The sequence below is a fragment of the Podarcis muralis genome, chromosome 17 (genome assembly GCF_964188315.1).
Source record: "Podarcis muralis chromosome 17, rPodMur119.hap1.1, whole genome shotgun sequence".
NCBI lineage: Eukaryota > Metazoa > Chordata > Lepidosauria > Squamata > Lacertidae > Podarcis > Podarcis muralis.
The window spans coordinates 20,765,824-20,790,720 of record NC_135671.1 but is presented as its reverse complement, the minus strand read 5'-3'; the positions used below and the strand labels follow the sequence as shown (position 1 = coordinate 20,790,720).

The following is a 24,897-nucleotide window of genomic DNA, read 5'->3' as shown; positions in this document are numbered from 1 at the left end:
CCATATGGGTCATATGAGTCACCATATGGCTGTATAGGAAAAACCAGGAACCTTAAAGTGCTCTCTCTATTGTTCCTTGTGTTGCGTTGATTTCCACTTTCAATCCTCATTGCCCAACCTACACAGAGCACGTGGAAGATGTCAGAGTTCATTTCCATCACAAGTATGAACCATGGCAAAAAGGCAGAAGTAGGGAACTATGTGTTTATACACAGCTTAGACAATGTCTCATAGTGATGAAGAGCAAATTAGCCATTCATACTTCAAGGAAAGGGAAATATGAATACCTATATAACCAATTCTGTTTCTAAATTGAAAGGAGGAGGGAAACAAAACCCCCAACACCCTCCCACATGTATTCTTCCTAGGTTATCACTGAGTATCTACTATGTCAGATGGACACACAGGTAACAACATATATATCCTTATTTTAAAAGGCTGGAAATCAGATATAAAAGGCCATCTGATTTCTGGCATTTACCACAAGGAAACTAGTGGATTCACATAAGTGACACCTGTGAATCATGAAGCAAAACACATACAGTATATGGTAGAAGCACAAAATGTTATTTCAAAGTCATCCTTGATAGCTCTGATTGACCAAGAAATACAAAGAGTCAGAACAAGATGACAAGCATTCCTATTGCTGAAAGAAAGATTGTTTGTGTTCACCAAAGTGCTTAACTACCTACAGCTCATCATTATGTAAATAAATTCTGTTTCTATAGTTTTGCCAAGGTCAGTGTCAACTTGCTTAGGTTACCTTTGATATAAATGCCTATCACACAGCATAAAATGCCAAGGGCAGCACTTTGAAAACCCAATTCATCCAATAACCGTTGAGTGAATTTAGCTATAGCTCCCTTCTTCGTTTTAAATTCTCCTATTTTTAATGTCTGAACTTCAGTATTTCTTCTGAGAGAAGAAAGAATAATTTATACATTAATAGCAACCGAAAGTACATCAAATGAAAGTAGCAACCGAATGTACATCAAATATAGCTTCTATCCAGATTACACAAAGCAACCTGTCCACCATAAAACAGAAGAGATAAACCAACAGCTATTGTAGGGACAAATCCCAGGCACTGGGAAGGAAGATATCACCAACTGCACTCACTACACACAACTGCACAGGGCACAACTGATTGTGATGTAATCATTATGTCAACTCAGTTTGAAAGAGAACAATTTCTAGGTGAAAAACACATCAGGGTTTTTCCATTTTCAAGTATAAATACTGTAACTCTGTAAAACATTTCCCTACAATCTGTAAAAAAACAAAAGCAAACAAATATATTTAAAATAATAAATATATGGAAGCCACTTACCACGTAACACAGTGAGTCTTGTGGACACACTTATTTCTCCAACACTGTTGGAAGCAACACATTCATAAATAGCTTCATCTCGTGGAGTACGTAGCGGTTGTATTCTGAGAACGGATCCAGATCCATCATCAAACTCTATTACCTATTGAAGGAAACAGGAGCTGTCACAGGTGTTGTTACAAATACCTGCCTCTCCACTAAGCCTGGGTATTTAATACAAAATCTCACTAGTCTAAATTCTTCTAACATGGATATCAATGATTGATTTCATACGAGTGGAAAGGAGCAAATTTAAGAGTCATTCATATTTCTTGGCCCTAAGTAAGGGGGCTAAAATGCAAAAGATAATGCAGTTCTCAAATTTTAACTCACTATAAAACTCTCTAGTGGTGGGCTGGCCAAATTGTCATTAATATGAAAAGCAACATAAATGAGCAGTGATGTGAGCCATGTGAAGATCACCTAGCCATGGCCATGGCATGCATAGTTACCGTGACCAAATGACTGCAGGGTACTGCAGCAAAAAAATATCTGCATCACTCACATGCATATGGGGTTGGCTGGCAGCTATAATACAAAAAAAGCACAACCTCCAAGGCCAGCTCAGCCATCTTCCTCAGAGAGTTTGTTTTTGTGGCTCCACAGTCTATTCCAGGCCTCCAACACTCAGAAGACATATATTTCATGTTTAAAATGGTAAGCAGGAATTAATGGATGCCTTTACAGACCATCCTCACCCAGGGACACTGAAAGGGTGTGAAACTGTGAGCATGCTGGTGTATTTTGGGTCTGTGACTGACTACAACCACATGGCAGATGAAAAATTGAATCTGGGAAACAAATGCTCAGCTAAGACCACATCGACAAGTTCTTTCATGACCTCAACCTTATTGGCCGCGCAATAATTGTCCGGTGCTTTTAAAAATGCTTGTTTAGTTTGTTTGTAAAATAACTGTATACTTCAATTTCATAAAAAAGTCAAAGAAGTTTAGAAAAAGTCAAATGTAGTAAGAATAGCGCAAAACAACACAGAGATCACCAGGTGTCTATTAAGTAGCATGTTTTCTTAATTTTCTGCATAAGCCCGGTGGAAAAAAAGAGAGGCTTCAGCAAATGCTTTTAAGTCCATACAGAAAGCGCCTGTATCCAATTCTCTACTGGAAGCGTTTACAATGGGAGTGAGCTAACACTGAAAGCTTGGTTTTATGTTGAAGTCAAATGGGCTCACCAACTTAGGAGACAACCAGCAATGCTCCAACCAATGATCTCAGTGACTGAGCTGGGATATAAGAGCCAAGGTGGTCCCTAAGGCATCCTAGACCTAAGGCGTTCAGGGTTTTAAAAATTAATATAAGGACCATGAACTTAGCTCGGTTCACTAATGCCTGTTGAAATTTGCAAGCACTGGTGGATGGGAAGCAGGAATCCCCTTACTACTCCCATATGCAGGGCTGCAACCGCAGTGGTTGAATAAGGATAGTTTAACTCCATGGAGATTTCAGGGAATTTGCTGGCTTCTCTTGCCACCTTTTAAACAAACACAGATAGAGCCATGTTCCCTGTTCCTAACTTCTAGAAAACTAGGATAAATGGCAAGTTTGCCCCTGCCCTGAAATTCACTCAAGATGGAAGGGGAATCCATCCAAACTTAAACAAACGTGTGCTAAAAGCCTGTTCAAAAGAGTCAATTTAAGCTCTCCTGGGGTAATAAATAATGGATGATATCTTTTTTAGCCTTTCATATACGTTTCAGTTTACTGGAAAAAAAATGCATTCTTCCCTAGACTTTGATCTGCATTTGTAAAAATTGGAAATCAGAAATTGAACAGCCACTGAAGCCTAATACAAGAGGCACTTCAATACTTAAAGGATCATGGGAAGGAAAGAGTTTGACTCACAGGTCATGTACACTTCACTTCTTCATATAATGCTTGTCTAGTTCCCTGTTTCACACAATCCCTGCATAGTTTATATGTCTGTGGTGTATGTGAATTAATCTTGGGGAACATGCAGCCTCCCACAGAAAGCAGCTAAAATGTTCAGATATTTTCTGGAATAGGCAAGGAAGCATAGGTAGATTGTGGGTTGCAAGATGGTAGGTAAGGATGGAGAGAAACCTCTTCATCACCTTACTCCTTTTATTCTGCGTTGGGGTTGCAATAAAAACATAGCAAAAGCAATATAAACAAACTTAAATATTTTGCAGAGTTATACTTCTAGATCTATATTTTCCTAGACTAATGTTGTGCTATATATCAGCTAGGACTAATAAAGCATTATATGCTGCGATATAATAAAGCATTATATGCTGCCCAGGGCACAACAAATGCTTAGTAAGGCAGGCAGGATCATACTGCAATTACAGCACCTTGGATAGCTCCAAACATGCAATTTGCTCCAACAAGCTCTGGAACCCAACAATTTGGTTGGAGTGAGTAGGACTCCTGACACAGAAGTGAGTAATTAAGTTCTTGCTTAACCACTCCTATTGAATATGTATTACCACATTCTGAATCTGTTGATATTGTGAAGCACACGTATCCAAGGTAGTCAGTGTGATGTCCTCCATCTGTTGATGGACCACAACTACAACTTCTAGTAGCTCCAGCCAGAACCTTTAGTTACCAGGAATGATGGGACCCCAAAACCAACAACACATAAGTCTATGTGCTTTGCCTCAACAATTCTATACCATTTGAGCCTTGTAACAACCAGGGAAAACTCCAGATTACTTTTTGAGGTTAACATGTATATAGAACATTCATCATGTCTATGAACAGAGGAGTGGGAAGGGCTGAAGGCCAACTGCAGTTCTTTGCCACACACACTGGCCCAAAACAGTTATGAATGCAAACTAAAATGATATAGCAAACATATTTGTTCCTAACCTGGTTTGCTTACAGAAGTTCCAACAACACAAGTATCAGTAACAACAACAAACAAGTATTAAAATGTGTGAAGCAGATAACATCTAGCTTTCACACAGCTGTCAATGTTGGGGTTCGGTTCTTTTTCATCTCGGGAAACTGATTAAAAGAAACACTTAAGAAGAAAGGCAGTGGAGAACGCTTATTCAGATATATCATATACACGTCCATAAAAAAAAAATAAGAAAGATAGAAAGAAAGGTATTTTCTGTTCCTTTAAAGTAATAATAATCAGGACTAAAACCCAAACTTGTGATTTACACATGAATCTAAAGCTTGGGTGCAAGGAGAGGGAAATAAGTGGCTCTCAGCAATGTATGTAAGAAAATTTGCAGCAAGAGCTTCCTTTGGGATGACGTCATTAAAGTCAGCAAAGAGGGAGAAGAAAGGGAAGCAGAGAATTATAGCAATGTGGAGCAATAATTCAATAATCCCTCACTTGTTTCTTATGCAGCATTAGGCTGCCATATTGACCAGGAATATGATAAACCATATCATATAATTTAGACAATATGATTCAAGCCCACAAGAGGCCATGATGGCCACCAACTTTGATGGCTTAGAGAGGATAAAAGGATTTGAAAACCCATAGAAGATAAGGCAATCAATGACTACCAATAATGAAAATGGTCCTCCTCTTAATGGCAGAGGCAGTATACTTCTGAATTCTGGTTGGTGGAAACAACAGGAGCAAGGGTGCTGTGGTGGTCCTGCTTTCAGGTTTCCGATAGGCATCCAGTTGGCTGTGAGAACAAGATGCTGGACTAAATAGGCCAGTCACCTGATCTCAGCAGGATCTCACTATGTTCTTAAGATGCTATCTACCTACTATCTACCATGCTTCTATTTATGATTTATGATTGCTTTTGTCCACATTATTGCTTGAGTATTCATTTCCTCCCACCAACCTGTAAACAACCAAGAACTTCCCAAATACTGATACAAAACATAAAATCTGAGTATGCTGGACCAATATACAGGCCATTAGCGTACATGCAGACGTGCCATCTCGCATACGATGGAAGCGGATCAGCAGCAGCAAGGGGCTTTGGGGCACAGTGTACCATGCATGGGGGGGGGGAAAGGTAAGACTGCAGAAGAGAACCACAATGCTATCCCCAAATTGGCACACTATTACTAACATTGTGATTTTATCGCTTCTGTGATGCTGATTCCCACTGCTGTTCATAAACCCATTACATTATCCACTACCCTTCTGAGTTCTTAACCTGACTTGAATATTTTTTTCCAGTGTTTTCCCAAAATCATACTTCTAACTCTTCAGCAAAATCCACCACAGATGACATTGGGAACTGGATTTCTGCCTTCCACCGCACAGGTCATTGAGAAGCACAGCATAGCCAACCCAAGCAAGCGGAATACAAAAGAAGAATGCGGAGTAGGGATTAAAAAATAAATAAATTCATAGCACATCTCACTCTCAGTCTGGTCAGAGGTTATGTGGAGAACTGTTATAAACTGAACTGGAATTTCTCTTTAGGGAGAGATCCAAAAATGTGTGTGGGGAGTAGTTTTTGTTTTCTTCCGGTACACCAATGTAAGCATCAATGCCGCAGTTCTAATATGATAACTGTTCAAAAGAAATAGGGAATAATCAGGCGGTATTAAAGTAAATGTTTTTCAGAGGAACAGAACAATGGACCTAATACCTCAAATCTCTGATTGCTGACTTTCTTGCCCTTTTTGTTCCAGACAATCTTAGGTCTCGGGTCTCCCGTAGCTTGGCAGATGAATGATGCGACTCCCCCAGAGACTCCTATCTGGTCAACGGGTGTTCTTGTAAACTTTGGTGGTGCTAAAAAAGAAAAAGAAAAAACAGCAAAATAAATCTAAGCAAGAAATATCCAAAAGAGCGTGTCAAGCTGTCAAAAGAACTAAAATAGAAATCTGTTGTTTCTCTAAAAACAGTATTAACCCTTAAAGCAAGGGAAATTAAAGCTGGCATGTAGCTGGATACATTAAAATATTCCAGCACAGAAGGCACTGCCAGGTAGGAATTAATGTGTGCATGCAGATCACTGCATGTGATCATCTCATATACAGTGTACATTGGGGTGGGAACTGGGTGTCCTGCAGATGTTGTTGGACTACATCTCCCATTAACCCTGACCACAAACCCTCCCTTTAGCCATACCAAAAGGGAGACCAAATCTAACAACATTTATAGGACCATGGGTTCCCCTTCCTTAATGCACATGAAGTAGGATACTGTGTCCAATTGTGCATGTATAGTTGGAAATTTACACAAATGTAAAATCAGCACAGGACGTGGGTGGCGCTGTGGGTTAAAGCCTCAGCGCCTAGGACTTGCCGATCGAAAGGTCGGCGGTTCGAATCCCCGTGGCGGGGTGCGCTCCCGTCGCTCGGTCCCAGCGCCTGCCAACCTAGCAGTTCGAAAGCACCCCCGGGTGCAAGTAGATAAATAGGGACCGCTTACTAGCGGGAAGGTAAACGGCGTTTCCGTGTGCGGCTCTGGCTCGCCAGATGCAGCTTGTCACGCTGGCCACGTGACCCGGAAGTGTCTCCGGACAGCGCTGGCCCCCGGCCTCTTGAGTGAGATGGGCGCACAACCCTAGAGTCTGTCAAGACTGGCCCGTACGGGCAGGGGTACCTTTACCTTTACCTTAAAATCAGCACACCGTATGATTTTTACAGATGTAAAGCATTGCTACACTTGAGTTTCTTCTATGCAGGAATTCTTACATAGAACCACAGACATCTAGAGCTGGAAGGGACCACGAGGAGCATCTCGTCCAACTGCCTGCAATGCGGAATCTTTTGCCCAACTTGGGGCTCCAACACAAGACCCTGAAATTAAAGTCTCATGCTCTACCAACTAAGCTATCCAGCAGTGTTAAGCTGCCCCTAAGAGATTTTAACACATATCTATATTAACAAGGAAAAGAGCAAATATATAAGAAGAAGACGTATTTATTTCACCATTGTAACATTTTAAATTTTATAAGAATTCAAATGTCTTCTCTGTACAAAATAGACTGTAGAGCGAGCAATTTTAATCACCAAAGCCTTCTCATATCCAAATTACTGCATGCTATTGCATGTACAAAGACACCAGTAGAAGCTATTATGAAAAGAATATGTGTTCATAAACGGAGTACAAAGCCTAAAGGTTATATCTTCCTCTTTAAAATAAGTATGCACTTAAACATGTATTGCTGAAGTGAGGGACATGTTTTTCTGTCTAGGGCCACATTTCCTTAAGGGTATCTGTTAGGAGTTGCATTGCACTGCCATTCTCTACCCCCTGACACACCAGGGCCAAATTTAGGTTTGATGAGGCCCTAAGCTACTGAAGGTAATGGGGCCCTTTATATGTCCAGCGGTCCTTTGTCAACAACAAATTGTCGCTGTTTTTTGTGTTGAATATCGGCTATATGGTAATTTATGGACCTAATAGGTATATAAATCCATTTGCACATACCAAATTATGTATTTTGTCAAAGTAATTGTTGAACTGAAATACAATTAAGTAGTATATTAATATTAATATTAATATTATGTTTCCTTAAAAAAAATTGGGGGCCCCAAGAGAGTGTGGCACTAAGATATAGCTTGTTTAGCTTATACGTAAATCTGGCACTGGACACACCCATATCTCTCACCTCCACCTATAATTCTTGTCAGTGGTCTGACGCAATCACTCGCAGTTGGAGGCTCACATATGTCCCTATGGTCACTAGCCACCCAACCAGAACTGTTGAAACAGAACTGTTCAATGAATATAATTCTCAATAGTTTCGCCCATGACTGACCAAACATAGTGAAAAAAGAAAACTGGCAGGCAAGGTGGAAGTACTGATAAGAGTGTTTACAGATGAAGAACAGAACAAAGCATGTAAGAGGCAGTAGAATCCATATGATATACAACCTAAGGCCTAGCCATTATGCATGCTTGCATCTAGCAGGTCCTGAAAATTCATAATAAAGACCGCTTGCCAAAACTGCCTTCCCGGATGGTTTCAGATGCATGTGATTCTATTTGCAATGTAAATGATGGGCAATCCTTGGGCAGCTCAAAAGTAGTGGCTCTAGAATTCCCATGTATTTCGCTCTCTGTTGCAGCCTTCTGTTTCCTTACACCTAATATGCCAAGAAGGTTGATGTTCCAAATGGAAACTCTCACGAAGACCTACCTTCATACAGGATTAAAAGGTAAAATGCTTCTTCATTGGTATGGCTCCAAAATGTGATTTAACACACCTACTCTCTCTCTTGCTCTCGCACCCCCCCATAAGCTACCATAGAGAGTACAAGAAACAGGGGAGAGAGGGATAGACACCCCGCCGTCAATCAAACAAAAGCTGGCAGAGGGAGCAAGAAAGAAATAGAAAACAGTACAATCCATTATCTTTGAGAAATAGCAAGAAGGGGGATCATTCCCCCTTACTCTGAGCACTAAAAAGTATTTTGTTCCTGTGTTTGAATATACAGTTTCATGGAAGGCTACGAGCAGGAAATCATCCGAGATGTTTAATAATTTAATGAGATCTGTGAGTAAAAAATCCAGTGATTGGAACCTGAGTTAACTGAAGCTCTTGGTTAACCCTGAGGCCAAATATGCCCTCTGACAAAAAGACTGATGCACTGATATCTAACTAGGGCATGCAGATGTATGTGCTGACAAGTCCTTGAAGACAACTGCTGCAGTCTTTTCTGTTGCAGAACTGGTCAGCCTTTCAAAATCCCTTTTTTCCCCCAAGAGAGAGAGAGAGAGAGAGAGAGAGAGAGGCAGTGAAAGGTTCAGTGAACCCAGTACAGAGCCTTTGAAGTCTTCTGGGTTAGCTTCCTCAATGGTCCAAAGGCTTCGTGGCTATCAAGAATCTACATGCTTTAGAAACATACACGTTCCTAAGACTTCCATTAACAAATTAATATTCGTTCTGCTTAAAGAAAACTGCAAAAAAAGAATGAACAAAAACTACAGGGATGACTGAGTTGCTGAAAACTGTTGGCCTTAATAGGTGTTACCCAACTAGTGTTCAGAATCACCCAATGTTTATTAGTTTGTTTCTAAATGTTGCTATTCAACTGTTGGTGAAAATAAATTACCAAAGACAACGGACGAAGCAGACAAAGTAAAACTTCCTTTATTCATATTCCTTTTACCATTAACACCAATAAACCATTTGCAAGTTCTATTATTGATAGAAAATGCAACTAGTTTATACTGCCGGATTATCATTTTCTTTCGTCTATACAGTGGTACCTCGGGTTAAGTACTTAATTCATTCTGGAGGTCCATTCTTAACCTGAAACTGTTCTTAACCTGAAGCACCACTTTAGCTAATGGGGCCTCCCGCTGCCGCCACGCCGCGGGAGCATGATTTCTGTTCTCATCCTGAAGCAAAGTGCTTAACCTGAAGCACTATTTCTGGTTTAGCAGAGTCTGTAACCTGAAGCGTCTGTAACCTGAAGCGTATGTAACCCAAGGTACCACTGTATATGGATGAATGAGCTACCTTCCAAATTGGCTTGTCAGAATTCTTTGTAAGTTAAGGTATGCACATTCCTTCACAAACCGAATGGTCTAATAAAAGCTATCACATTACTATCAAGTCAATAGTCTCCAACTCACATATTAATGCATCACTTTCTTATCTATGGAGGTTGTTAATCATGTCGAATACAGATTATTGTGGTAGGAAATGGTGATAATTTCTGGACATTCAGCTACCAAGACTATTAATGGCACTCTATAGCACCATTCTGCTGATTAGCATGAGAGCAGCACCAGCTGAAAAATTGGCACACATTTTTAACCTTCTTTGAACACCGAAGTCCATTGGCATAGTTCATTAAGCAAAGTTTCATATCTGCGTGGGAAAATTCCAATACAATATATTCTGCCTAACAAAACGAGACAGAAGTTGCTTCCAGTAAATTAGTCACACAGCATATGCCCCTGAGTTGACCAGGTTGAAGATCCAGCTGGGAGAGATAATGAACAAGTAAAGTTCAATGAAAATGGCAGACACTGTCCTTGTTTGTCTGATTTAATACAGACTTGTGGATGTCATAATATGCACGTCTACTACCAAACACACAACAAAGGCATTTTTAAATCCATTCATAGAGGAGGGAGAAAGGTTGTTTTTTGCTGCTCCAGAGAAGCGGACACGGAGCAATGGATCCAAACTACAAGAAAGAAGATTCCACCTAAACATTAGGAAGAACTTCCTGACAGTAAGAGCTGTTCGACAGTGGAATTTGCTGCCAAGGAGTGTGGTGGAGTCTCCTTCTTTGGAGGTCTTTAAGCAGAGGCTTGACAACCATATGTCAGGAGTGCTCTGATGGTGTTTCCTGCTTGGCAGGGGGTTGGACTCGATGGCCCTTGTGGTCTATTCCAACTCTATGATTCTATGATTCTATGATTCTGTGATTCATTCATTTAACATATAACATTGGTCAATATGACATATGTTATTATTTTAAAAAACCTGAAAGGTAGGTTATTACTATTCCTATCATACAGAACTAAGGTTGGAGGCTGACACACAATGACCTATCTAGGCCACAGAGCAGAATCACCACTTGATTTAGTCTCTTTCCAACTGACACTTCATATTAACTAATGGACTGCACCAGTTTTTGGACTAATAGATGGCAACCCACAGCTAATTTTATTCAGAAACACATTTTTTAAAAATGAAACTTTATTTGCATCAGCCATCGGCCACAGCAATAAAACAGCGATATAATATACAAAGAATATAAATAAAAAGTCAATCATATAAAATACATTTTAGGTTTTTGAATCAATAGTCAAATAGTGGATCTTATTCTGATTGCCCCAGCTAAAAACCTTGCAACCGTTGCTGTCACCTGTTCATATTGATCTGCCAAGAGAAAGGACACTGTGGCAGTGGTTGGGTGACCCGGAATGGACAATAAAAGAGGAGTGATAATCTCATTCCTCAAGCCTTTATAAAGAGTGCAAGCCAGAAGGGCATGCACCACCAATTCGGTACTGCCATCTCCACAGGGACATAAGCGTTTTTCGTGTGGAATCTGTTGGAATCGTCCCTCAAGTACAGCCGAGGGCAATACATTCAATCTACAGAAACACATTTAGTGAGTTGTGTATTGTGCAAAGGGCAAGAGTGAGTTGCTGTGTAATGTTTGGTACTGTAGGAGTTCACCGCAAGTACTTAGAACCAGCCCAGGGGTAACTGAAAAGTGTGAGCACTGTTAATGCATTACTCACATACATGACACTATTGTATTTGTCATGTTAATTTATTTATTAGATTTCTATTCCGCCCTTCATCACAAGATCTCAGGGTGGTTCACGAGATAAAAATACAAGATAAAAGCACAAACAAATAGTTAAAACAAAAAGAACGTGAATAAGGGCCTCAGTTGATGAACACAGAGTCTGGGTTGGTGCATATATGGGAAGAGTCTGTCCTTGAGGTATCGTGGTCCATAACCCTTGGAGGAGGGTCATGCTTTTAGTCCTATCCTAGAATATCAGTTCTTGTTCCTCAGACAAATGCACTCTGAAGGAAGATGTGGAGGTAAATATATCCTGCACACAGAACCAAGAAGATTGTGGGCACACACTTGCTGAACTAGTGGTTCAGAGTAAGACATGATTGTATCAGTCCCGTTATGAAGGAGGGATAGGCATCAATAAAACTTATATTGTGAATAACTGGTGTTTTTAAAGTCATTGATATGCCTATATATTGACAGGCCTTATTATTTTTGTGCATTTTTATTGTGTTGTAAGTAAATAATAGCAATACCTATATTGTTAACAGCAACAACGACCGTTTGATTGTCACATGCATACAGTATTACATAAAATCATTATCAATTATCCTAGTTTTTATATTTTCTCCAAGACAAACTATTAAACATATGCAGCTCACTTGATGGATCTGGCTGCCCTTCGTTTCTTTTTAAAATAATTTTCATAGCAGACTCATTTACAGCATTCACTGCTAATTTACTCATTAATCATAATTTATCACATCAGTTATGCTGATCATCATTATAAGCAATTACTGCTCCTTAATTCTAACCTGTGCTTACAATGTACCTGCAAATTGGCTTGTGCAAGAAGTTAATTAGCTTTTATTTCTAAAAGGGCATGCAAGTGAGCTATGATTTCATGAAATCTTTGAAGCAAACTCCCAAACAAAGCTTGTGGTCTTTTCCTGAGGGTTATAAACTGTCAGTCATAGTATTTCAAAGCTAAGAAATTGTTACATACAATGGTATACTCCATGTGGGATGGCATTAGCGATAATTCTACCAACAAACCCTTACTTTGATCCCAAGACTTGGTATGCAAATAAATACATACTTAGGATGTTAAAGGCCCTTAAGCATATTCTTCAAAATATTTTCTTTACTGGGATATCCATTAGTAGTGTGCTACAAAAATAAGTAGCACACTACTAATGGATAGTGTGCTACAAAAATAAGTAAAGGGACACGGGTGGCGCTGTGGGTAAAAGCCTCAGCGCCTAGGGCTTGCCGATCGAAAGGTCGGCGGTTCGAATCCCCGCAGCGGGGTGCGCTCCCGTTGTTCGGTCCCAGCGCCTGCCAACCTAGCAGTTCGAAAGCACCCCCGGGTGCAAGTAGATAAATAGGGACCGCTTATCAGCGGGAAGGTAAACGGCGTTTCCGTGTGCGGCTCTGGCTTGCCAGAGCAGCGATGTCACACTGGCCACGTGACCCGGAAGAGTCTCCGGACAGCGCTGGCCCCTGGCCTCTTGAGTGAGATGGGCGCACAACCCTAGAGTCTGTCAAGACTGGCCCGTACGGGCAGGGGTACCTTTACCTTTACCTTACAAAAATAAGTGTACATAATGATTTTCCTTGTCCAGCACCTTGCAAAGTATACTTGGCTGGTCAGCTCTGCTAGCCTTGGTGGGCCACAAATTACAGACCCTCCAAATGCCTCTATTTTCCAGGGGCAGTCCTGGATTTACAGAAGCCATCCTGGTTACTGACTTGATCCCAGAATGTCCCACTTTTCCTTAAGATGTCCCTATTTTAATTGGACCAATGTTAGGAGGGTATGGAGTTATGTGGCCCCGAAGCCAAGGAGATAAATAACCATACAACCTTTAGAAGACATCTGAAGGCAGCCTTGTATAGGGAAGTTTTCAATGTTTAATGTTTTATTGTTTATATAGATAGATATAGATATAGATATAGATGCAGGTTTTGGTGTCCTCGGGTGTCTTCCCGTGTAAAAGTTGGGGTGTCTAGGCGACGTTTCGACGAGGTCTCACTCGTCATCTTCAGGCTGGTGCTTTCGGCTTCTTGTTACTGGAACAGAGCAGGATCTCAGTGTTTGAGTTCCTATAAATACTGTTGAGGAGGTGTGGCCTCTAATGTTCTGGGCAGAGAGGAAGTTCCCAGGCTAGTGTGCCTTTTCTTCTTTTGTTTCTTAATTACTTGAGGGATATCTTGAGTGATTTCTTGAGTTGTATCCTGAGTACCACTTAGGTGGGTCATTAGGTGTGGATTAGTTGCTAAAGCCTTTGTGTCTTGACCTCTTGAACTTTGTGAAGAGTTTTTCTGAGAAGATGGTTGTACTGCATTTTGTTGTGCTCTGGCTTGGCTTCGTGTATAGGGGCGAGCTGTGGTTTTGTGGTCTGTGCCAGCCAGATCTGTGTAGGGATTGCAGGGGGGTGCAGCATCCGGAGGTGCCACCATGGTTTGGCTACTGGATGGTATCTGTAATTCATCTGTGGAGAGGGTCTGGGTTTGGGTCTGGTGTGGTTGATTGGTGATGGCGTTCTGTGTGCCTCTGGCTCTGGTGTCAGTTTTTGTGGGGAGGGCTAATTTCCAGATGTCTGGCAAGCGGGATGTGTCGTCACGCTTGTTCATGTTGTGAGGGTGTTTCTCTATCTCGATGGCTTCCATGATTATTCTCTTGTGGTGATGTTCCATGTTAAAGAGCAATTTGGAATCTGCAAAATTAATTTCGTGTCCTGTTTCTTTCATGTGTTGGAAAAGAGAGGAAGTTTTTTCTTCTTTTTTGACGGCATTCTTGTGTTCTGCGATACGTGCATTTATTCGTCTGTTAGTTTGTCCAATGTACGTGGCTGGGCAGACTTTGCAGGGTATTTCATAGATATAGATATAGATATAGATATAGATATAGATATAGATATAGATACAGATGTAGATATATAGGAAGCTGCCCATAGTGGCTGGGGCAACCCTGTCAGATGAGTGGAGTATAAATAATAAAATTGTTGTTACTGTATTCCAGGGGTGTTCAACAGGTTGATCGCTATCTACTGGTCAATCCTTGCAAGTTTTTGGTCTGGCCCCCTTCCGGCCCCGCCCCCTCGTCCTGCGCCACCCTCCATTGTTGGAGAACGGAAGATGGAGTTTACAAACCGAGGCTGTTTCCCCCCCAGGAATCCTTACATGAGTTGCTGTTTCTCTTTGACCCCAAAATAATGCAAAAATGTTGTGCCACCCTTGTGCTGCCAAATACAGCAGTTCTTTCCAAGGATATCAGGACAAAAGGAATGAGGAGGTGGAAGGGGAACCAAAACAGTTTTATTAACAAATAAACAGCAGACATGCAAAGCATAAAATAAAACATACCCGACAGGGGCTACCCAATCTCCCCTTCAGCTGCCTGGAGCCCCAGGTAGAGCAGCAGGAGAAAGACCCCGACCGTCGGTCTCAGAGCATCAGGTCCTTTGACCTGGGTAGAAGTTCTCCGGGTCTCTCCCACCTATGGCTTTTATAGCCTGCCTTGATGTAACCAAGTGCACCTGGCATTACTCATGATTAGCCCAAGACCCTGAGATGGAACTAATACAGAGCGGCTGAGAGTCTCCCACTACCTGCAGCCGGGCATCCAGCCAGCACTTGCAAGACAGAAGAACCCAAGAAACTCCTGACAGGTGTGTGAAACACAAGAATCCAGCAGACCTCAAACTGGGGATGTTAAAGGGAAAGGGACATGCCACCTAACTCCTCGAAATACAATTGTCTTCAGCATTTCCACTACAGCCCTCCCCCCAAAAAAGATAAGCAACCTATGCCTCCCCAAACCCTCTAAAAATGTGTCTTTTGCCCTCCTTAAAAAAAGCTCTAAAAAATGAACCCCTGGCAGATCACTGGCAGTTTTTAATTCTGTGAGCAGATCACAGTCTCTTGGAAGTTGGCCACCACTGCTCTGTTCTGTTCTATTCTATTCTAAATTTATTCTTATTGTATTCTGTTTTCATTGGAGAAATATTGGAGAGTGTGAAATTATGCTGGCATATTCTACACATCCCTATCCACATGAAGTAATTACCAATCCTAAATTATCCATACAGATTGCCCAAGATGTTTAACTGTGTTCCTGTAAATACAGCCTTCAGTACATACAGGGCTTTTTTTTTAAAAAAAAGGATATCATAGTACCTATGCCATTCTACGAACACACAAGAGAATTACACTGTAGTTCATCATGTTAGCTGGTATAAATCAGCTTTACTCCACCAACTTCAAAGCAACTATATTCATTTATGCCTGACAAGGATTTCATCAAATCCAAATGTCTGGAAAAAATACAGCTATACAAATTTGCAAACTCAAATATATAGGCATGGCTGAGGCCTCTTTGGGGGAAAAAAATCAACAACTCCTAAAGGGGATTTTCATAAAATAAGCCTTGAGTAGACTGTCACACTGTTCAACAGTCCTGTGTCAATGTCACTGTTTCCACAGAAACAAATTAAAGCTGCAAAGAAAATCTCCAATTCCTATTTGCCTTGTCTTGTGCAAACCAAGATATTCTCATACAAGACATTTATGTTACCAGCCACCTAAAATCAGCCGCTTCCCTCAGTCTTAATAAAGTGAGCCAAACTTTGTAAAGCCCTTCTGTTCTTCTATTCAGAAATGTAGTGTGATACATGGGTGATAATGATAATGTAGAATATTTTGTTCCGGAAATTGCAATTTGGTGACAAACAGCCTGATAAGTAACCGAAAGCAGGATAGGTGTGTTACATTTCCCAACTGCATAAATCTTGTTCAAGCAACAAGGCATGATGTGCAACACAGCATTCTGTAGAGATTACAAACAGTTATTTCGCTGGCGATTGTGCATATTTTTAAAACGGGACACATGTTATCTCTGACCCAGGGACATGGGAAAAATTCCAAACTAAGTCAGACAGCAGCAGGCATTCATTTGCCAACTAGCATTCCTGCACCCACATACTAATTTACAGTTTATATAGCTTAATTGGGAAACAAAAGATCTCTCACATACAAAGACCTTTTGTGAAAACATGTAAAAGAGCCTCTAATTAATGCATCTTCTAATTAATGTTGTTCAATAGTATTTTCATGATGATTATTTATTGAATTTGTTAGTCACTTTATATTGTCCGGGCAATATAACGTGTGTCTTTTAAAGAACTGGACAAATGTGTGTGACTCATGGGGATGAAGAGTATGTATGAACTTAATAGTGCTTAATAGCGCTTGTTGTTGTTGATATTTTGTTAATGTTGTTAATGTTGATTTATAGATTATAAATGCTGTATTGATTCATTAATCATATTTCTTTTGCTGTAATTGTGCTGCTTAGCTCTTTTTTTAAAGTTTTCCTAATAGGACTTGCCGATCAGAAGGTGCAGATCGAAAGCACGTCAAAGTGCAAGTAGATAAATAGGTACCACTCCGGCGGGAAGGTAAATGGTGTTTCCATGCGCTGCTCTGGTTTGCCATAAGCGGCTTAGTCATGGTGGCCACATGACCCAGAAGCTATACGCCAGCTCCCTCGGCCAATAAAGCGAGATGAGCGCCACAACCCCAGAATCGGTCACAACTGGACCTAATGGTCAGGGGTCCCTTTACCTTTTAATAGTGTTTTACACATTGTAATTGAATTTTATTAATGATTTGTTAATTATTTTATATGATTTGTGTTGTATTTGTGGTGTTCTATTATGTTTGATGGTGCTGTTGATAATGATTGTTTGCAAACACTTTGAGATTCACTTAGGTGTAAAACGGTACAGAAATGCAATAAATGAAATAAAACAAATCACTGCAGAAAAGGCCCACTCTTGTGGTCCCACCCTCTCATGGATGGGGTGCTTGAAGAAGGGCCTCAGATGACAACTGCAGAAATAGTAGAAATAGAAATAAATAAATGGGTAGAAATAGTCCTTCATGTCCTGAACCAAAACAATTGAACGTAAAGTCCGATTAAAATGGATCAAGAAAATCAGGTTCCCCCAAGAGCTCCTGGTGTACGATGTATAGAAAATGCAACAAAGTAGTATTATTTTTGACTGTGTTTTGTTTCCCGTAGAAATTTGTATCACAACATTAAAATACAGTGGTACCTTGGTTCTCAAATGCCTTGGTACTCAAACAACTTGGAACCCAAACACTGCAAACCCGGAAGTAAGTGTTTTGCGAACATTTTTCAGAAGCATTTGAGTGTTACGCTGAGGTCTGTCTGTTTTTGCTATTTATTTTGCGTTTTTGTTTTTTGCGGCTTTTTTGTTTTGTTTTTGTGACTGCGTGGAACCCAGTTCAGCTACTGATTGTGTGACTGCAGTACATTGTTTATTGTTTTCATTTTCTGGATCAATGGTCTTGTTAGATAGTAAAATTTGTGTTAAATATCTTAGGGGTTGTTTTTAGACATCTGGAATGGATTAATCCATTTTGCATTACTTTCTATGGGAAAGCGTACCTTGGTTATGGAACGCTTTGGTTTTGGAACCGACTTCCAGAACGGATTAAGTTTGAGAACCAAGGTACCACTGTAATTTATGTTGATTATATGATATGCTATTGCAAAACAACAACAACAACAACAACAACAACATAAGTCCTTCCATGGCTATTGCACTTTAAGTCAAGGGAGAGATACCTCAGGCCCGGGGGAGTGGCCTGGAGTCCTCTGGACTCTCCCCATGAAACATCCCTATTTTCCTGCCCCCCTGCCCCCATTTTAAGTAGTTGAGATCAAAAACTTCAGAAGTTTTTGATGGATATGTACAATGGCATAATCCAGGCATCCCCAAACTAGGCCCTCCAGATGTTTTGGGACTACAATTCCCATCATCCCTGACCACTGGTCCTGTTAGCTAGGGATGATGGGAGTTGTAGTCCCAAAACATCTGAAGGGCCGATTTTGGAGATGCCTGGTATAATCCCATTAGCACCACTGCAGTTGTATTAGTGTAAGGAGTTGCTGAATTATCTCTTAAACTGGTTCTGAAGTGGTTCACTTGGAATTTAAGTCCCTGAAAATGCAGGAAAGGACATGGATCCTTTCACCAGTTTGAAGCCCATGGTGACCTCCCTTTGTGGAAGGAGCATAACTCTGCGATGGAGCTTTGCAAACAGGGGGTATATCCATCTAAAAGGATCTCAGAAAGCAGAGCTACCTTTATCTGAAACATACGGTTGCCACCTGGCCAGAAAAAAGTTGACTGGCCTGCTGTTATGCTTGTAATAGTTGAATCAGCAAGTCTAACTTTTGACCTCCCAAAGACCAACATTATCACATGTTAACTGGCTGTGTAAAGGTACAAAGTTCAGATCTAAAGTTGGCAATAAATCCACATTTATTTTTAATAATTGCTTTCCAATAGTGAGTTGCATATTGGCAAGGAAATGCCATTTAGCAGCAATATTGTCATAAAGGTAAGGGACCCTTTTAACAATGGTCCATTCTTTGATCAGCTGTAGTGCTTCTTCTGTATCTCAGTCACAGAAGATAGTAGGAATCATCTTGACAGGTCGATATGCAAATGTACCAAATCAGTATGAAAATCTCTACACGCATACACATATGACACACATGCAGAAGTAGAAATACAGTTATCTGTACATGCGTAGTGCTTATTTTTATATTGCATATGATAAATAATTATATATAAAATCTGGATAGGGGCTTTATCTACCTGAATTAAAAAAGGAACTTGCCAGTTAATCCAGTGTTAAGCCTTTATCCAGCAGCAAATGAAAAGGATAAAGCCTCTTGAATCTAAAAGGTTAGTGACGTGCAGCTCTTCATCCCTCTGGAACATTACATAACCTTGTCATATTCACTAATTTAATGAAAGAAAATTCTGCTTCAAAGCTTTCTCTTTCCCTCTCTTTTCCTCTGCCACTCCTTTTTTCAAATTTTAATGTGTGCTGACTGCATATGAATTATTTGGTAACAGAGATCTGAAGCTGCTGTAAGATAGAAGCAATGGGTCTTAAAATACCAAACAAGATCTTTTATTTTTCAGTGGAATTTTCCCACTAAGAGGAAAGGGAGAGCACACAGGGTTAAGTTTCAATTAGTCTTTGAACATTTATGAACTATTTTGCCTATTAGTGACACCTTTGCTGATGTGGCTTAAAAATAAAATACCTGTGTTTAACTAATCTTATTTCAAAACTAAAATCCAGGTAGCTGTTGCAAAATTTCAGCTACTATGTAAAGGTGACTACTGTTAACTAAATTTATAGTTATCTAAATGCACCATGATGCTGATTTTTCCCATTCATGTGGGGTGGATTTCTGATAGGAAAATATGAAAGGGAAGCAATTTCTTCCCTGCTTTTCATGATTCAGAGAAAAGAGACTAGCAACGTCTGAGCATTTTTTATGAGCTAGGATGAGGCCTAGTGTTGTTGCTAGATAAGGAACCCAATATGAATCAAACAATTTATACAATTCTTTCTTGGGGGGCGGTTGTGTGGAGGGACCATCTTCACCATAAACACCACCGAAGTATTTATATTTCAGTTAAAAAACAACCACCTTTAAAACCATTTCAGGATTGCTGCTTATCTACCTGGGTTTTTTTTAGTAATCTGCATCATATTACTGGAAGTCTGTATCCTGCCAAATATCAAATTGGAGAGGGAAGAGGGGAAAGGAGGCCCTCAGTCACACCCATGACTCAGATTGAGACAATAGACAATATGTCTCACACTCATAACTGGATTGCTCATATAGAAACAATTTTATTTGTTTTAGATGAAACATTTGCACTGCTCACTTCCACATACTGCACCAAAAGTGTGCAACAATCTATTAAACAGCAATATAATTTAATTCAACTCAAATATAAAATGAATGATAAACTTATAACCAAAAATAGTACTAGCCATCATTAATGTAAAATAACATGATGCCACTAACCGAGAGCCTAAGAAAATAAAACAGTTTCCACCTGGCAACTACATGATAAAAGTGAAGACACTGAGCAAACATTCCTGAAAGACAAGGGCAACACCACAAAAAAGGCCCTCTCTAGCAACCAACCACCTAATATCTGACTTGAAGATACCTGAAATAAGGCATTAACAGGCTCATATGGCAGAAATGCTCTTGATTATTGATTCTTCATGAGCCAGAATAGGAGGGAGAGAAGAGATAAGATATATTGTTGTCAGGTAAAGGTAAAGGTACCCCTGCCCGTACGGGCCAGTCTTGACAGACCCTAGGGTTGTGCGCCCATCTCACTCAAGAGGCCGGGGGCCAGCGCTGTCCGGAGACACTTCTGGGTCACGTGGCCAGCGTGACATCGCTGCTCTGGCGAGCCAGAGCCGCACACGGAAACGCCGTTTACCTTCCCGCTAGTAAGCGGTCCCTATTTATCTACTTGCACCCGGGAGTGCTTTCGAACTGCTAGGTTGGCAGGCGCTGGGACCGAACAACGGGAGCGCACCCCGCTGCGGGGATTCGAACCGCTGACCTTTCGATCGGCAAGCCCTAGGTGCTGAGGCTTTTACCCACAGCGCCACCCGCGTCCCTTATTGTTGTTACATACCTTTTAAAAAATCCAGCTGAAATTGTTCAATGACTACCTTTGCACCTATCATGCAGAAAAGTCTTAATATTAATGTATCAGAATTATGTATCATGTGTTTCATATCCTGATGCAGTTAAATTAATAGGAGGTGATGACTTAGTATTTTGCTAAGTTTACTTTTACAGTAGAGACCATATCAAGGCAGTCAACTCCACAACCGCTGCCTTATCGTTGCTATTCTGCTGCTTATGACAACTCTTCTTATGAATCAAGATGCTTAGTGGAGTAACAGAATTTCTCCAATGATTTTGAGGAGATTAAATTTCATAGCTAGCATTCAAATTGAAGTTTAGTGACAGAAAGATTGACATGCCCTAGTTGGCTAAGACTTAGTAAAATCCACAGTTGAGCTGGCAAACCAAATGGTTGATGCCCCAATTTGCCCTCAGATGTGCAGTAGTTTATCCGCACTACATATGAAGTTATCTTCTGAAGTGGTAGATATTTATATCCCCATGAACATTATGGCATATAACTATGAAAACTAATCCTTTAAATCGCATAATGTTTCTATTCGATGCAAGCAGTCGGGAGGGTGTTAGCGTGATTTATGTTAAACACGAATTATGACATAGAAACAAACTAGTAGGCAAATAGCAAGCAACAAATGATCGGCATGCCCTCAAAATGTGCAGATGAAGGCAATTAAGCACAGGTGACTTTAATAAGTGTCATACAAATTCACAGAAGATAGGTAAGTGTTCGCTATCCCTGCATGGAACCTTCAAGATTGAAGGCTTCCAATGTTAAGATCACAACAGGTAGGGCGTCAACTTCTGTACTCTCCTTGCAAGGTTCTCTGAGGATCTGAATGTTCTCTGATTTGATCTAGTGAGGCCCTTCATATGCAAATGCATCATTTTAACAATGATTAGAAATTACACACTTGGTACAATACCAAGCACAATCTGTTTGTCACCCTTCAGGCCCAAGATGTAGGTGGAAGGGACATTAATCAGGGTAATAGAGGATTAGAGTCCCTTGCAAAAATAAAATTAAATGATGGCATTGAAATAACCTTTCCAATCTTTTCCAAACGCTAAAGGTGAGAACAAGCAACACATGTCCTGGGCCAAGGGGCAATTGTATGTTCAAGGTATGGGCAGCCAAAATGGTGCCCTCTAGATGTTGTGGACAACAGCTCCTATCACGCCCCACCAGTGGTCATGCTGGCTGGGGCTGAAGCGAGTTGTAGTCTAAAGTATATGCATGTTGGCTACCTCTGGTTTAAGGGTAAGAGACAGGTTGCTTCCTTTAGCTCAAAGAAATACCCTCACACCTCATTTCATGGCTGAAGTGGCAAGTGGGGTGCTGCAGGGTTCTGTCCTGGGCCTGTTGTTGTTCAACATCTTTATAAACAACTTGGATGAAGGAACTGAGGGGATGATAATCAAATCTGCAGGTGACACCAAACAGGAAGGGGTAGCTAATGCTGCAGAAGACAGATTTATTTTAACAGACTGGAGATTGGACGGGGGCCCAAACTAACAAAATGAATTTCAATAGGGACAAATGTAACGTCCTACACTGGCGAGGTCTGGCGGGGCTCTCCTTAGTGATGTGGCAGAGGCAGGTGGCATGGGGATTGACCCAGGAGAGGGGGGCAGCGATTTATGGGGTTTAGTTCACCCACGAGAGCAGGGGAAAGACCATCAGGGATGGAGATGAACATGCAGGATGTGTTGGAGGAAGAGGCTGCTCTGAAGAGGGACAGGCCAGTCAAATCCCTGACATCCTCCATTCTTCTGTCTCCTAGAACAAGAGGGAAGAGTAGCAACAGTCTCCATGTAGGAGAAACCTCAGGTTGCACACACACACCCTGTCAGATAATGGTACATAAGCTGGGGGTGGGGGTGGGGAGCATGGTTCCTCTGCTGCTGCAACTGGTCCACAAGGCACAGAGGCTAGAAGAGAGTGTGCATGGGTTCCTGGGGCACCGTGAGAGTTGCTGTGAGTGCATACCTCTGTCAATAAAGAATTAACTATAAGATGTGTGCTTTCTTTGGCTGAGGATGCCTAGGACATACACTTCCCAGCTTCACATATATAAAATGTGGGACTCCTGGCTTGCCAGTAGTACATGTGAAAAGGATCTAGGGGTTTTAGTGGACCAAAAGCTTAACGTGGGTTAACACTGTGATGAAGCAGAAAGAAAAAGCTAATGCAATACTCGACTGCATCAACAGAAGTACAGTGTCCAGATCAAGGGACATCATAATACCACTCTGTTCTGCCTTGGTCAGACCACACCTGGAATACTGTGTCCTGTTCTGGGTGACACAGTTCAAGAAGGGTATTGACAAGCTGGAATGTGTGTGACAGAGAATGAGCCAGACGACCAAGGGTCTGGAAACCAAGCCTTATGAGGAATGGTTGAGCGAGTTGGGAATGTTTAGCCTGTATAAGAGGAGACTAAGAGCAGATATGATAGCAAACTTCAAATATCTAAAGGGCTGCCACATGGAAGATGGAGCAAAGTTGTTTTCTCCTGCCTTGGAGGCTAGGACCCAAACCCATGGATTCAAGTTACAAGAAAGGAGATTCTACCTAAGAAACAGGAAGAACTTTCTGGTGGTAAGAGCTGTACAACATTTCCTCCATGGTGAGGCAACATGAGGATTCAGGAAGGGGTGCAAGCCTCACACAGGGCACCATGGTACCCAGGTCTGCCACTCGATGGGCTAATGAGAAGGCACAAAGTCATTCTTTCCTGCCAGCCCAATCCCACCCACCAATTTTCACATTACTTGAGGCATGAGAGCTGCTTTAGTGCAACTCCTTGTTCCATCAGATAACATGAGAAGTCTGAGAGAGCATGCTAAGCTTACAACTCTTCTGAACACCAGTGTTGCCCCTCCAAGAAATCAGAACAATCATCAAGTGTGTTCAAAAGACATAAGCAAAATGTAGATGAATATGGACTATTACAAATAACCAAATAGGTTCTATCACTGATTTATCCTTATCCGAGCAAAAACCGCTAAATGACAATCAATGTTGGTTGTAAAATCAAAACATTTAACTTCATTTTTGGTTATATAGTACCACAGATATTTTTTTTAACCTGATAACAACATGCAATTAATACAAACATTTGTTGTTGTAAAATTTTGCAGTCATTTATTTGTGTAGATCAGTCAATAAGTGCAGCCAGGCATTTTATCCTCAACTAAAAATGTTTATAAGTTTGGGTTACATGGCATATGAAAATTTGCAGTTCCTTGAGGATCCCTAGAAAATAATAATTATATTTTTATATTCCTAACATGAAATGCATAATCTGTAATAATGACCAAATAACCTGAAATAATTATTGCACTGCACAGAATTCACTCAATTCAATCATTCTTTTTTCTTTTTCCAACTGAGTGGCTTCAGAGAAGCAACTTTGAGAGGTTCAATAATTTTGTATATCACTCTATCAAAGCTGGAACTGTAAAAATTGAAAATAATGTAATCAGGCATTGCAATAAATATTTAGAAGCTACACTTTGATGTTTCACTTTAATACCAAACCTCTGTTTCAATGCAGGCACTCAAATGAAAGAGCACTTTGAAGATATATGTAGATTTTATTTTTGCAGTGAACCTTGGGACAATAATACAGCAAGGACCACACTGCACTTTCCCTGCACTCAGACAACATCAAGTCTGCAAAAGTTCTTGTTAATAATGATGGTGGTTATAAGCATTTATATACCACCCTTCTTTAAAAAAAATTCTCAGAGCACAGCATACAAAGAAAATGTCAATACAAAAACACACTAGATCCCATCATTAC

General features: G+C 40.7%; 1 protein-coding gene across 28 annotated transcripts in view; it reads right to left on the bottom strand.

Annotated features, from left to right (window-relative positions):
• Positions 1-24,897, bottom strand: part of PTPRD (protein tyrosine phosphatase receptor type D) — a 1,167,048-nt gene that overhangs the window by 258,909 nt on the left and 883,242 nt on the right. For all 28 annotated transcript variants that reach the window (XM_077921375.1, XM_077921383.1, XM_077921379.1 and 25 more), the window contains 2 exons: positions 5,928-6,073; positions 1,331-1,472 (listed from right to left, as the gene is read on the bottom strand). In XM_077921375.1, the coding sequence (XP_077777501.1) occupies positions 1,331-1,472; positions 5,928-6,073 (288 nt within the window). The remainder of the gene's footprint in view (positions 1-1,330; positions 1,473-5,927; positions 6,074-24,897) is intronic.